Source organism: Lactuca serriola, chromosome 5 (genome assembly GCF_051521515.1).
Source record: "Lactuca serriola cultivar US96UC23 chromosome 5, Lser_US96UC23_V15, whole genome shotgun sequence".
Taxonomy (NCBI): domain Eukaryota; kingdom Viridiplantae; phylum Streptophyta; class Magnoliopsida; order Asterales; family Asteraceae; genus Lactuca; species Lactuca serriola.
The window spans coordinates 233,870,173-233,883,797 of record NC_136412.1 but is presented as its reverse complement, the minus strand read 5'-3'; the positions used below and the strand labels follow the sequence as shown (position 1 = coordinate 233,883,797).

General features: G+C 32.5%; 1 protein-coding gene across 2 annotated transcripts; it reads right to left on the bottom strand.

The window, feature by feature from the left end:
* Positions 1 to 6,768: 6,768 nt before the first annotated feature.
* Positions 6,769 to 11,627, bottom strand: LOC145053734 (transcriptional corepressor LEUNIG-like). Of its 2 annotated transcripts, none has more exons than XM_079001825.1 (15): positions 11,416 to 11,627; positions 10,732 to 10,829; positions 10,515 to 10,621; positions 9,970 to 10,101; positions 9,786 to 9,884; positions 9,616 to 9,676; positions 9,217 to 9,263; positions 8,909 to 9,100; positions 8,724 to 8,826; positions 8,539 to 8,642; positions 8,307 to 8,456; positions 8,076 to 8,231; positions 7,872 to 7,991; positions 7,386 to 7,592; positions 6,769 to 7,122 (listed from the first exon to the last, which is right to left on the bottom strand). In XM_079001825.1, exons 1-15 carry the CDS (start codon positions 11,472 to 11,474, stop codon positions 6,982 to 6,984), a joined length of 1,776 nt encoding a protein of 591 aa, XP_078857951.1. In that variant the 5' UTR covers positions 11,475 to 11,627; the 3' UTR covers positions 6,769 to 6,981. The 2 variants fall into 2 exon arrangements, with proteins under 2 accessions (XP_078857951.1, XP_078857952.1); XM_079001826.1 differs by having other exon boundaries at positions 8,909 to 9,097; positions 11,416 to 11,626.
* Between the last annotated feature and the right edge of the window lie 1,998 nt (positions 11,628 to 13,625).

The following is a 13,625-nucleotide window of genomic DNA, read 5'->3' as shown; positions in this document are numbered from 1 at the left end:
ATAAGTGCAAAACACACACACATATTCTCGGTCCTGGGATTTAGGACTACATGACTTTATAAGGAAAATATTGGATTTTCTTTGGAATCACATTTCTATTGATGCTGCATTTCATCTAGAATTGTTAGACTTCATCTATAATTGCTAAGTGTATATGCTAGAGTTATATAAGAATCTAGTCACAATCGACTTAGAATTCGTGGGCTCGCCTTACTTCCTGTTCCTTGTTTGGTTGTGGACATAGGGCAGACCCATTATATTCAACGGTTGATTTAACTTAAATTTTATATAACTTATATACGTTGGGTTATTATAGAAGGAATCTACGGGTCTTTCTAGGGTACATTATCGCATAACATAGGAGCTTTCATTTCACACTTAATAAAGAAAATATTGGATTTTCTGGAATCATACTCTATCGCTTTTGCAAGGAAAATGAGTTCTTTCTCAAATAAAACTCTTATGAACTCACCAACTTAATTGTTGACACTTTTTCAAAACTACTTGTATTCTCAGGAAATCAGTGAAATAGGAAATCAACAACATCTTGAGGATGGGACGTTAAATCGTCAAACAGTTAATTTTGTCATCATAATGTAATTGATTTTGAAACATGTAAACATATACCATGGTGTAACCTTTTCAATTATATTTATGATGGTTGTATTTACTTTGAGCACTATTATACTTGTTGTTGTGATACTATACATGAAGTCCTCCACCCCCGGACGTTTCCGCCATCCTTGGTTTGGGGGTGTGACACCGGCACACTAACTTGGACTAACAAGGGTTGCAATGGGTAGCTCGTAAATTATCATAGATAAATGGAGCGTGTGTGGTTAACCGGCATATTGATGAAGTGGTAAATGACATCGAGAGTACCAAGCTAATTTGCATGGTTATTCACACCTTGTTTGTGATCCTCGGTATCCCAGTCACAAACTTGAAGGGCATAGTCGAGATTAAACATGCCATTGAAGAGTTTAATGAATCTCAAAGGATCTAGGAATTTCATTTAATAAAACCTAATTTATTTAAATTTTGTTTTTCATGGTGGAATTGGTAAATCGTCATTTACCTACCTTCAAATAATTTACAATTGGATTACGGCATTCCTCTTCCGAATTGTGAATTATTGTGTTGGGTCCTAGCCTTAATATTTCATTTTGGATGTTATATTAAGGATTCATTATCTAATCAAAAATTTTTCCTTCTTCTTTTGCAGATGTCTACCTCAAACAACGCTTCCGGTTCCTCCAACAACAACTCCAACAACTCCTTCTCGCTCTTGAACATTTGTGTGAGGATCACGTTCGATGGTTCCAATTTTAATGATTAGATCCAGAACATTCGAATGGCCTTGCGTTACGAGGAAAAATAATATGTCCTCGACAAACCGTTGAACAAGATTGATGAGTCCAAAGCTACTCCCGAAGAAACAGCTGAGTATGGGGCTCACTACAAGGATCTATGTTTCATAATAATAGCATCCTACTTTGAAAAACTACATAGAAAGAAATTACTAACCTTTGGTTGACTTCCTTGCTATCTCCTACGTGCCAGTTTAGTTGCAAGATGAAGGATCCAAAGGAGAACCCCTCTAATGGAATCAAACCCATACACCAAATAGCGAAAAGAAGAACCCACAAATTAGGGATTGTTCGAAAAACTCAAGAACCTTAGGAGAGGGGATGAGATTTTAGTTATGGAGAGGGAGGAACAGAGTATGCAAGATTTGGACACTATGAATAAATCGCCCTAGAGTTTATCCTAGCCGTCTACTTATAGTTGAGCTGAAACGTCCCAAAAATAACACCCAAAAAAATCATTTTTAATTTAGTAAAAACATTAATCCAAAATCCCAAAAAGATCAAAGTATGTCATTACATCAGAACATATCAATAATGTCGGCTTAATGTATTAAGACGTGGGTTTCTGGCGAACTCGGCGAGTTTATAGATAAACTCGGCGAGTTGGCTCGGTTTTTCCCCAACTTTGCAGATTGATAGAGGAACACGGCGAGTTGATGGACAACTCGGTGAGTTGGGTCAACTCAGGCCATTGACCTTGACTTTTGACTCTATCTTTGACCAAGTTGTTCTAGGGGGTATTTGAGGTAATCAGAATTGTAATTAAGAAAATTATAGGCTTAAGATAAGACCCATATGGGGTTGAGCCCAATTTGGATAATTAGGCCATTAGTGGGTCTTTGTGGATCTTTTGGATTTGGGCCTCAGTTTTGGTTCATGTTGGGTCAGGGGTAAAATGGTCATTTTACCCCAGGTAAGGATTATGGTTTATATCTTGGAACCCAATTGCTAATTGGGTGTGTCGTTGGTATTGATATCTGGGAAGCCAACAGGACAGCAACTAGGGATTTCTTTCAGTGAGCTTCAGTATTCGAGGTGAGTCTTCTCACTATATCCATGGGTCGATGGCACCAATGCCGACCCATTATGTGTTATGTGGTATGCTAGTTTTCTCTGTGATACTTGCATGGAAGACCCCGGGAGGATCCCGTGGCATTTGGATATCAGACCACGGGGGAAAGCCCATGGCATTCCAGGTAAAGACCATGGGGGGAGCCCATGGCATCCTAGATAAAGACCGTTGGGGGAGCCCATGGCAACTATATGTATGTTGCATGATAATAGCACTTTCTATCATATGTTTGATATGTTCGATATATTTGGTAGGAATGACATGTTTGGCTCGTTTGATATGTATGATATGTGGTATTTTGGGGAACTCACTAAGCTTTGTGCTTACGGTTTTTAGTTTATGTTTCAGGTTCTCAGTTTTCAAATGGAAGAGCTCTGGATGATTGCAGAGCACACACCACATGTTTATGCATATTGTGAATTACTCTGGTTAATTGATGTTCTGCTAAATATTGGTTACTCTGGTTTTGTGAAAACAATCTGCATTAACGAATTATTTGAAAACAATTTTTTTTGTGTCGTGACTTTGGGTCGTTACGAAAGCATATTGGTTATCATCCACAATGTTACAAAGACAACTCATTATCCTATTGACAAAGACTCCTTATCTTATTGAAAATGAATTTACTATGTATTTGTATAACACGTTACAAAAAGTAACAGGTCAATAATCAAAAACCTTCTAGGGGTATCACTTTTGGGACACAAGCACAATAGGTGTGGAATTAATTTCTTTAAGCATCTTCCCACTCCAAAAGAATTCCATAACAACTTTATAAACTTCATGACCCACAATACTCCATGATGCTTTGAAAAACAGAGAGGAATAACATTCTAGCCCCGAAGCTCTATTATCATCAATATCAAACATAGCATTTTTTTTATTTCATCATATGTAACCATTCTGATCATTTCCACTTCAATCCTATGTTCCAAAACATTTTCTAAAAAAAAGAAGGAGATTGATCAATTGACAAAGACACTTCTTCCAAACCCAAAAATTCCTAAAATGATCGACAAATCTACTAGGAACCATCTTTCCTCTTAGCCATCTACCATCTTCATCCATCATATTTTCAATTCTACGTCTATTCATTCTACTCTTTAAAGAATTATGGAAAAATGCAATATTTATGTCCCATTCACACAACCAATTAAGTTTATACCTTTGAATCTTAACCTTTGTTTTGTTTTGATTGCTACATGTAAGATCCGATTTTGGGATGTTTCTTATTTTGGAATAGTGGGATGTTATTTGATCAAGTAAGGGTCTCGAGCTTCAATGGACGAAGTTTGGACCTTAAAGGAATAAGGTTCTTATGCTAAAAGTATAATTCGTTGGACAAAAAGGTAGGGTTTGGGCTATTACTAAATTGGGCCTTGCTGGTTTGGGCCTTTCACGACGCGGCATTGAGGATGTGACGACGTAAATACTGGTGTAGCCCAGGCCCATGATTTTATGGTTTACCATGTATTGTTTCCGAGCTTTAGGTCATTTGCAGCCCCCATCACCTCAAAGAGCCTCCTTAGAGTAAAACCTAACCTTCATATTGTTCTTCCTACATTTCTTACAAGTTTTGATAATCCTGGAAGCTTCATTTGGAAGATTGAAGAAGAAGAAGGATCATTTAGCGATTGTGAGTTGTTTTCCCTGGAGTTTATCTTCAACCATTTAACTTTTAGACATTGGTATGATGCAAAGCTTCCACCTTTATGCTTATTTGATGCTAGATCTAGGTTTTAAGATTGTTCTGCGGTGCCCTTTTATTCCCTTTCATGGTGTTCTTGGAGTTTGGATAACTCCATAACCATATGAGCGAATTATTCAACATTTAGACTTGATTAGTGTTGGAAAAATGTTTGTGCATGTTTGTCCTTAAAATGTGCATTGAGTTTTGTCGTTATAAGTGGACTCATGAACTTAGGGTATGAGATTTTGAGTTATTAAGCCCTTGGGATGGATAAAGTTGAAAACTTTATCCATTAAGTCATTGAGGAGTATCAGATCTAAAAATTAGAACTTTTGTTGTTAAGGATTAAGAGTTTGATGAGTTAAGTTATCAAGATGGAAATCATGACGCGACACATAGAGTGTTATGGCGTGATTTTGGAGCATTCCGACTATTTTGTCATTTAGTGGTTCATGACATGACTGGTCAAGGTTTACGGTGTGATTGGTCATTGACCGTTAACTTTGACATTGACTGTTGACTTTTTGACTAGTTTGACTGTTGGTCAAACTTTGGTAGAGTTAAGTATTTGTCTAATGATTGGTCTCTATTTGACATTAGGAAGCTTGTGTTAGCTGTTTCGGTTGCTGAGGTTGTTGTTGATCTTTTGTTGTTTAGCTCAGGTGAGTTTTCCCACTGTATTACTTATGGCATAGCTACTATGACTAGATTGTATGTCTAGCCGAATCAGTAGGAATTTGTTTGTTTCTTGTATGTTACATGCTTCGTTGGGTCAATATGGACTCGAGGTTGATATAGATCGGTTCGGTTAAAACACACCGGTTGGGTTGATACGGACCCGGGGTTGATACGGACTCGTTGGATTGAAATAGACTCGTTGGGTTGAAGCGGACTCGTTGTTATGTGTTGTACGTGATATTTTGGAAAACTCACTAAGTTTTATCTTATAGTTGTGGATTAAATGTTTCTAGGTACTTCTTTGGATTGTGGGAAGACGAATGTGTGACTATACACACATATCAACAGTTTTATGATTTGAGATTCCACAGTGTCTTTCCTATAACCATGATTTTGGTTTATGGTTATTGAACAAATGGTTTTATGTCGATTATAACTTTATGAAAATGAGCATTTATCTTATTTTAAAAATAAAAAATTTTACTGTGAGCAAACAGGATGTTACATTACAACTTGCGCTTTTCAAACATTAATACTAGGTTTGAGATCTATTTCCATAATGTAAACTCTTTCAAATTTGGAATTTGAATTTTCAAATGGTTACTTTAAAAGGCCCATGTGAGGGTTGTTACATACGTCTCATTTTAGACCTTGTAGAAATAGTTTATCGATAGTTGCTTCAGAGCAAAACTATTGTCAAGAAAGAATATTAGGTCATTTTCCATAAAATCAATGTAATAAAAAAAAACGGCATTTTCCCCATATCTTTGGTTTTAAAACCGATCCAATCCATAAAAGCCGATCCATACATTTTCGGTTTTAAAGTCTTACCAAACCCATAGAAAACCGAACCGAGGCTAAAATCCAAATAACGGTCTATGGAGAAAACTTGAACTGAACCGTGCTCAGTGATAATAATCTGATATGCTTTTTGAAAGAAGAACCCTACATAGTTGAAAGATGATTTGTTTTTTGAAAGAAGAACCCTACATAGTTGAAAGATGATTTACTGATGAGGAAATCGTACCTATTTATACTAGAGTCTCCACACTCATATGCTAGGAGACATTGAAATGACATGATAAGCAATAAATGAGCACATTTGCAGAATATTTATAAAGATCTTTCCCAAATACTTCCACCACCTTAAAGATATTTTTTGAATACTCATGATCTGTGTGGAATTCTTTAGAATCTCTGGTAACCTTCTTATATAATGCTCGTAGCTCTATTACTTTCAACTTCTGTAGAAGAAATTGCAACTCCTAATTCTCCCCATAAAGGTAACGTGTTTATACTTTTCTTGCAACTTTGAAAACAAATTTCCATATGTGAAATACCAAAAATACCCTTCAATGAAGACAAAATGATGGGTCCTTGAGGCCTGCAATCACCAAAATTCGATTTATTTGTTCTTAAATAATATAATGACATTGATTTGCAGATTGACATAGATGATTTCTTCAACTATGGACCGCTGTTGATATTTAACATTTTTCGTTTTGTAGTTCTCATTTATATGAAATAAAAAACAGAGCAAAATCAATATACAACTTTTATACATTATTTGCATTTCATTTTTTTATAAAAAGATTCACACTTTGGAAATTGCAAGTGTTCAAGCGAGTAATATCAATTATTGTTACATCTCATTTGATGGAAAACTGGTCCCCAATTGATAGGTAAGACAAATATCATGGGTTCAAATTATTCAAAAACCATAAATGTCTTTTATTGAAAAAAGTGTCACCCTTTTCACATATACCATTTTGTGGTGTATTATAAAAGTTGCAAATCTAGTCCAAATGCTTGATTTGTTGCCAAAAGAGCCTTTAATATGTAGTTCCTCGGTTAAGTCTATGTACAATGACTGTTTTACCCATATCTTCATTTTCTTCAAACGCAAACCCTAAAAGCAAATCGTCTCCTTAACTCTAAACTCTAAATTCACAACAAAATCGACCAAACCCCAAACCAATTATAAAATCAAAACAAAACAAAATCCACAATTAAGGACAAAGCAACATCAAAGATAATACTACTACGATAAAATCTATGTGTATATACATCGAAGAAAACTATTCCCTAACCTCTTCTTTTTTCTTTTTTAAAGATAAACATCACCAAAAGATTTATTTACGTGATCGATATGCATCCAAAATACCAAAAAACTACTTCCAAATCTTAACCACATTGTCGTTATGTCCCGCTGAAGCTATTAATCCAGATGCACTCGATACTGCAAGAGCGGAAACAGGTTCCTCAATTGGCATCATCATCTTGTTCTCCGCCATGTTCCATAGCTCCATACTCTAATCCATCCAAAGGGTAAAACGGTAAATTTACATTACAAGGACGTTTTATGCATTACTTATAATACGAACGAGTCTAATCGGAATTAATCAGAATCCTTCAAATTCCATGTTTTAGGGATTTCGATTTTCAACGTTCCTGAGGAATTTTGTGGAAGGATATTATGATTCTTTGAAATTCCAATTCCTTTTGACGGATTCCATTACTTCCAAAATCTTTTATCTTTGTAAGTTTGAAGATTTAAAGGTGGAAATTTGTATACCTGATAGCAACCGATTATGAGTAGAGAAGGGTATGCAGGATGAAAAATGCCACAATGGAATCTTTTGCCATTAACACTTAACTCATGAATGCAATTTGCTTTTCCCCCTGAATCCATTCTCCACACCTTTACCAAATCCTCACTTACTGATATCAAATTCTCACCCGAAGAATCCCAGCATATAGACTGCACATTCGATGCATGCCCCTGCATTCCAAAAAAAAAATGGAATTATTGTTTAAATTTTATAGTAAAGTACATAAAACTAGTGAACTATGGAGGAAAATGGGGTGTGTTAAAATTGATGGAGACTGTTATAATAGTTGAATATTTTTTTAAAAAATTGCCAGAATGTAAGGGTAAAATGGTCATTTAGTCTCATTCAAACAGCTTATTCAGTCGCGAAAAGAAACACCCATGATAAAAGTAGGAACCCTAAAACATTGTAAAATAAAAATCTGGATTTCAAAAATTAAAAAAACCAACCTTTAAAACATGCTTACGAGCTTGAGAATTCTCCAAATCTGTTAAAGACACCGATTTTCCAACAACAGCTGCAAGAATCCTCCCAACACCTGATTGAAATCTAATTAGATTTGCACCACCCTAAAAACCAAAAAATAAAAAATAAAAAATTAAATTAAATTCTTGAATTTAAAAGTACAATTCTATAATTAGTATTTCTCAAACCTTTGTCACTTTAACACAACCAGCATTCTTAATAGTCCAATAACGAATCTCACTTTCATCACAAGAGCAAACAATGTCATCTTTTTTAGGGTGAAAATCAATCGATATAACAGATGCAATGTGCCCTGTAAATGTCCTAACTGATCCACCTCCCAACTGCATTAAAAATAAATAAATAAATAAATAAATTGGATGAAATTTTTTAAAGTAGAATAAGAAAAATGAAATTACATTTTCAAGATCCCAAATTCTTATGGTTTTGTCTTGAGAAGATGTAGCAAGTAATTGCATTGAAGGACTAAAACGGATATCAGTTATTTCTTGCAAATGTTCATCAAGTGTAGCTTTGTTCTCCCGTGTGCTCGTGCACCATAACCTTGCCTGCACCACAACATTATTAAAAAATATTAAAAAAAAAATGTTTTTTTTAATTATTGTAAAATTATTAAGTTCAAGAAATGACCTTTTTGTCTTGCCCACCAACTGCTACAAGTTTTCCATCAAATGAAATGTGACAACAATTTATACTTGTGGCTTGAACACTTCCCACTTCCAAAAATGTGAAACCTTTTTTAAAAAGGAAATACAAATAAGTATTTCCAAAAATGCCCCTTTGAAATAGGACTCAAATTACTAGTTAAAGTTTACCATGTGAAGTGTTTATTTCGGATTCTTTATCGGTTTGAGGCAACAAGGAATTGTCATTATTTCCATCAAAAGCTCCATAATCAATGAAATCATCAACATTAATCTGCAAAAACAATTTTTCATTATATTACTTGAAAACAAGAAATGGAAATTTGTTTTCAAAAGGTGAATAGAAATACAAATACCTTTTCATTTTGTGGGGAATTAGGCTTTGAAACATTACTTGAAAACACTCCAATTGCATTTGAGATTCCAGAAGTCATTGGTTGTTTTCTTTTTCTATCAATTGAAGACTGAATTTGTCCCTCATTTTGAGATCTATAAGGTTGTTGTTGTTGTTGCAATCGAGTCTGGATTTGATCCAATCCTTGTTGCTGCTAATTTTCCATAATATAATTATAAATATAAATTTATAATCACATTAAAATAATATAATCAACTCTGGATTTGATTCAATGAAAAAGAGTAAATTGAGTTTAAGTTTGAAGCTCACAGTTAAAGGCCATCCTCTCAGAGGCATACTGGTTAATCCTCCACTTGCTGTTGAAAAAGCAAATAAATGAAATGATGATTTTTTAAGTATATACAGCTCTATTCTTGTCCAAAATCTTGGGTCTCACATCCTAATTTTCCTTTTTTGTAGTTAAAGATACAATAAATTGTTATTGTAATGCATCTTCTAAAATCTTTATGTTATAATATCACATACCCTAATTGGAAATTTTTGATCTAAATTATGGAAGTTTAGGCCCAAAATCTCTATGTAATTGTAAACCCTAGCAGTATTATATGATATTATCAATAAAATACTTTTGTTCTTTAAATTTGTATCTTACAAATATTCAAGATTTGAATAAATGTACGAGTTTTAAGGGGCTATTTTTAAGATTACCATGAGCTTCAGGAACTTGAGCACTTTGATTGATCATGGAATTTGTCACATTAGTTATTTCCTGATTCACCAAAGTAAATGTTAGAACATATTGAAATAATTTAATATGTTCCACATATTCAAGATCAAAATAATATTGAAGAAATAATACTGAATATTCAGATACACACATGTCTAGGCACCAAAGCTTGCTTTTGTTGTTCAATTGGAAGTTGATTCATTGAATTGATGTGATTCATAATGAGGGCTGCATTATCTCCATACCATTGCTATACAAAAATAAAAACAAATTTTTTTTTTATAAATATATTATATTATAACTTATAAGAAACTTGTGAATTCAAATTCAAATACCTTTGGAACTGGTTGCTTCATAATGGTTGATGCCTCAGCAATCCATGGGCTTTTCCCAATATTAACATTGTTTGCATTGAAGCTTTGACTTTGATGTTGACCACCTTGCTGCTGATGTGGGACCCGAATAACCTGTCATTATAATTTACATAAGTTTATAGTCTTACAAAGAGCTTTCTTGATATTAATGATATTCGATCACAATTCAAAAATTGCTAGATCAATTATGTTTATAAAATATTTAGGTTTTAATGAGAAAAGCTTCATTTTCCTGACTTTGTCTATTAATTCATTTTGTCTCCATTAAGTCAAAAAACATTTGTATGGGTTATGTGGTTGGATGAGACTAAATGACCATTTTACCCTTACATTCCAAAAAAACAAAGTTCATAATATTCATCAATTTTAACATGAGAGGAGTTGAGATTGAATATGAATCTACACATTATTGAATCATATTTCAATAATGTCTAGATCAATAAACACAGAAATATGAATCTAGAAATTATTGAATCATAATCTTGAAATTAGAATTATAAACTCACCTCATTGGAAGATTCCATGGAGCCTTGGTGGCGTTTGTATCTAGAAATAAAAGTATCCCAAAAAACAGTCCACCATTCAAACAGGAAACCTCGAGGAGCATCAATGGCTGAAGTAATCACAAACAAAAAAAAATAAAAAAATAAACAATCTAAAGTTTTAATCATTTAAACAAAGATTCAAATAAATAAATTTCCTTTTATGCAAAAGTTGTATTACCACGAACATTAGCAGGGACTTTTGCTTCACCTTCAAATGCCTTTGTGGAATTACCATAGTTTTTCTTGATAAGATAATCAAGAATATAAACATCCAGCCTGTTTTTTCCAACAAAACAAGTCAAAATTATGAGAAAATCACAAAAACTAATGATATAATATAAACATTTAGCAACTAATAATTAAATATCTGATAATACAAACAACAAATTTGAAGAATCTTATGCTTATGCAGCAACAAAGCGAATGCAATGCGTATTTTATAAAGATTTTTCCAAAAGGAAACTGTGCATTTCACTTGGATTCTTACATACTGGGGTAAAGGGAGTATTATATAACGACAAATTCAAAATAACACTTAAAAAAATGGGTTTTTATGTATGTATATGTGTGTATATATACACCGACATGTATATTACACACAGTCAACGATCAATGGTGGCTCGATAAACCCTCAAAAAACACCGACACATTTACATAGAAGCACACGTCAAGTAACATAAGTGCTTCTTCAAGTAATACACTTAAGAAATCTTAAAAACACCGATACACACAATGCAAAAGGGCAAACCCCATTTGAGTAATCATCGATTAAGAATCATAAATTGAAAACCCCAGTAATCATCGACAATGAAATAAAAAAGGAAAAAAAAGGAAAATGAGAAGAAGGAAGTGCTTAAGTTACATTGTATCAGCATCCATGGCGGGTTGTTGTTGTTGTTGTTGTGGTTGAGATTGCGCCATGATTGTTAAACCCCAGAGAGAGAGAGAGGCACAAAACCACAGACGTCGGAAACTGCGAAAGGAAAATGGAAAGGAATTGTTAGAATGAGAATGTTGTTTATTAATAGTGAATTTTAAAAAGGGTTCTTTTTGACTCAAAAGAGTACGGATTTGCTTTTCTCCAATAAGCGGTTATACAATGAGGACTCCCCTTCCTTTGAGTTTCTTCCATACACATGAAAATAAATGCAACATAATAGGTCTGATTTTCAAAATAATTATTACTTATCAATTGAAAATTAAGGCACTATCCACAAATATAATTAAAAATGGGAGCCAAAATTAATTTTAAACTTGAACAAAAAAAAATTATATATTTCATGAAAAATACTTCATGACTCAGAAAAATTTATTTTCAGAAAAAAAAAATATTTTGAGAAGAAAGAAAAATACGTGTTTTGGTTAAATATTTCTTTCCTGTAACATTATTGGATAATAATAAAGACTAGTTGTGAGACTTGTGTACTACACGGGTTTATTAAAAATAAAAATTTAATATCAATAATTAAATATTAAATATTTTATAAAATAATTTTATATAACATAATGTAATCTTTTAGAACATTTATAAAAAAAATCAAATATTCTTTAGAATATTTATGAGACTTTATTATCAAATTAATAGAATGATTCTCTTTCATTATAAAACTTATAATAATTTATTTAAAAAAAAATCTCAAAAAATGACAAGTGGAAAATAATAATTCTAAAACTCCCACAAAATTACATGTGACAAAACTCTTAAGAATTTAACAAGTGACAAAAAAAACCTTCATTTATTAAAAAGGAAGTCACATATGCATAAAGATGGATGATGAAAACAAGTTGTGTCATTAATACTTCTAGATGATTATATTATGTATGAATTATGATGTGTTAGACTTTATTGAAGAGCTTCACAACATCCAGTGCAAAAAAACAAAAACTATAAAACACGAATAATATAAACACACGTTTATTTTAGATGCATGTTTTCTCGTGTTTTGTCAATTTAAGTGAGACTGATTTCAAAGTAATATGTCTTAGAGTGAAATCATCACTTCTCAAGCTCGCAAAAAAAAGATAGGCATGTAGATCCGTATGTTTGTGTTTCTCTTGTATCCATCCAAAACCAAAATGTAGGTTAATCTAAGTAAATGAGTTTGACCGAGTACATGAGTATTTACATGTTATAATCGATTAAGGTGTTTTGTTTCTTGAGGGAAGATTGTAGGTTTAAATCTTATTACAAATAATTCTTTTACAAATTTTGCACTGGAAAAATATAGGAATTCTTTTCAGTTTTGTCGCATCTAAACAATTTGTTTAAATTTAAAAGAAACAATTACATTATCTATTTCGTGTATTTTTATTTTTATTTTTATTTCATTTTGTGATTTTTGAGAAATAGCATCATTTTAGTCTAAAAGATTACAAAAGAAAAAATGGGAACTATGTGGTGGGAAAACTGATTTCATAATTTATAAAATATTTTTTATAACTCGCCTTTGATTGACTATATTGATTTATTAATTACTAATCACAAAATAATAAGTAAGAACATAAAAAGACAACTTATGCCGCTAAATCTTTCCATAACATAAATAATTATACAAGATGGAAATTCAGTATTGTATAATAACATGGGTTTCATTTTTTTGTCCTTTTGGGATTTACTTTAGAAAAGTTCTTCTCGACCAAAAGAGTAAGGATTGCTTTTTCCAAATGGCTCCAAGATGGTTATATAATTAGTAAAGTATTCCTTTCTTACATACATGAAAATAAAGGCAGCATCTTTTCAAACAATTATTATCGGCTAAAAATTAGAAGTAGATAAGTATGATCAATTACTAGCTCTACGTTTATTATTAGTGATAGATATTAGAATATTAAAATGGAAAAGTATTATAAAATAATTATATCTTTTGTGAAATGTATTTTGTCAATTATTTTATAGTACTTCCAATGAGAAAAACGTTTTATTTGTTAAAAGGAATTTCAAAGAATAAGATATTTTTTGTAAAATAAGAGCAACTTGAAAGAAGGATTTGATTGAAAGGAAGGATCTGAAAGGTTTGTCGTGGGGAGCATCATAAAGCAATTTTGCAAAAGGGAAAATAATTTCTCAAAATA

Excerpts from the sequence above, each read along its gene's own strand:
- LOC145053734 (XM_079001825.1), bottom strand. The coding sequence starts at position 11,474 with ATGGCGCAATCTCAACCACAACAACAACAACAACAACCCGCCATGGAT. Across the intron at positions 9,677-9,785 it reads AAGCTTTGGTGCCTAGACAT|GAAATAACTAATGTGACAAA; the intron begins GTGTGTATCTGA and ends TTGGTGAATCAG. Across the intron at positions 8,232-8,306 it reads GAATTTGGGATCTTGAAAAT|TTGGGAGGTGGATCAGTTAG; the intron begins GTAATTTCATTT and ends TTTTTAATGCAG.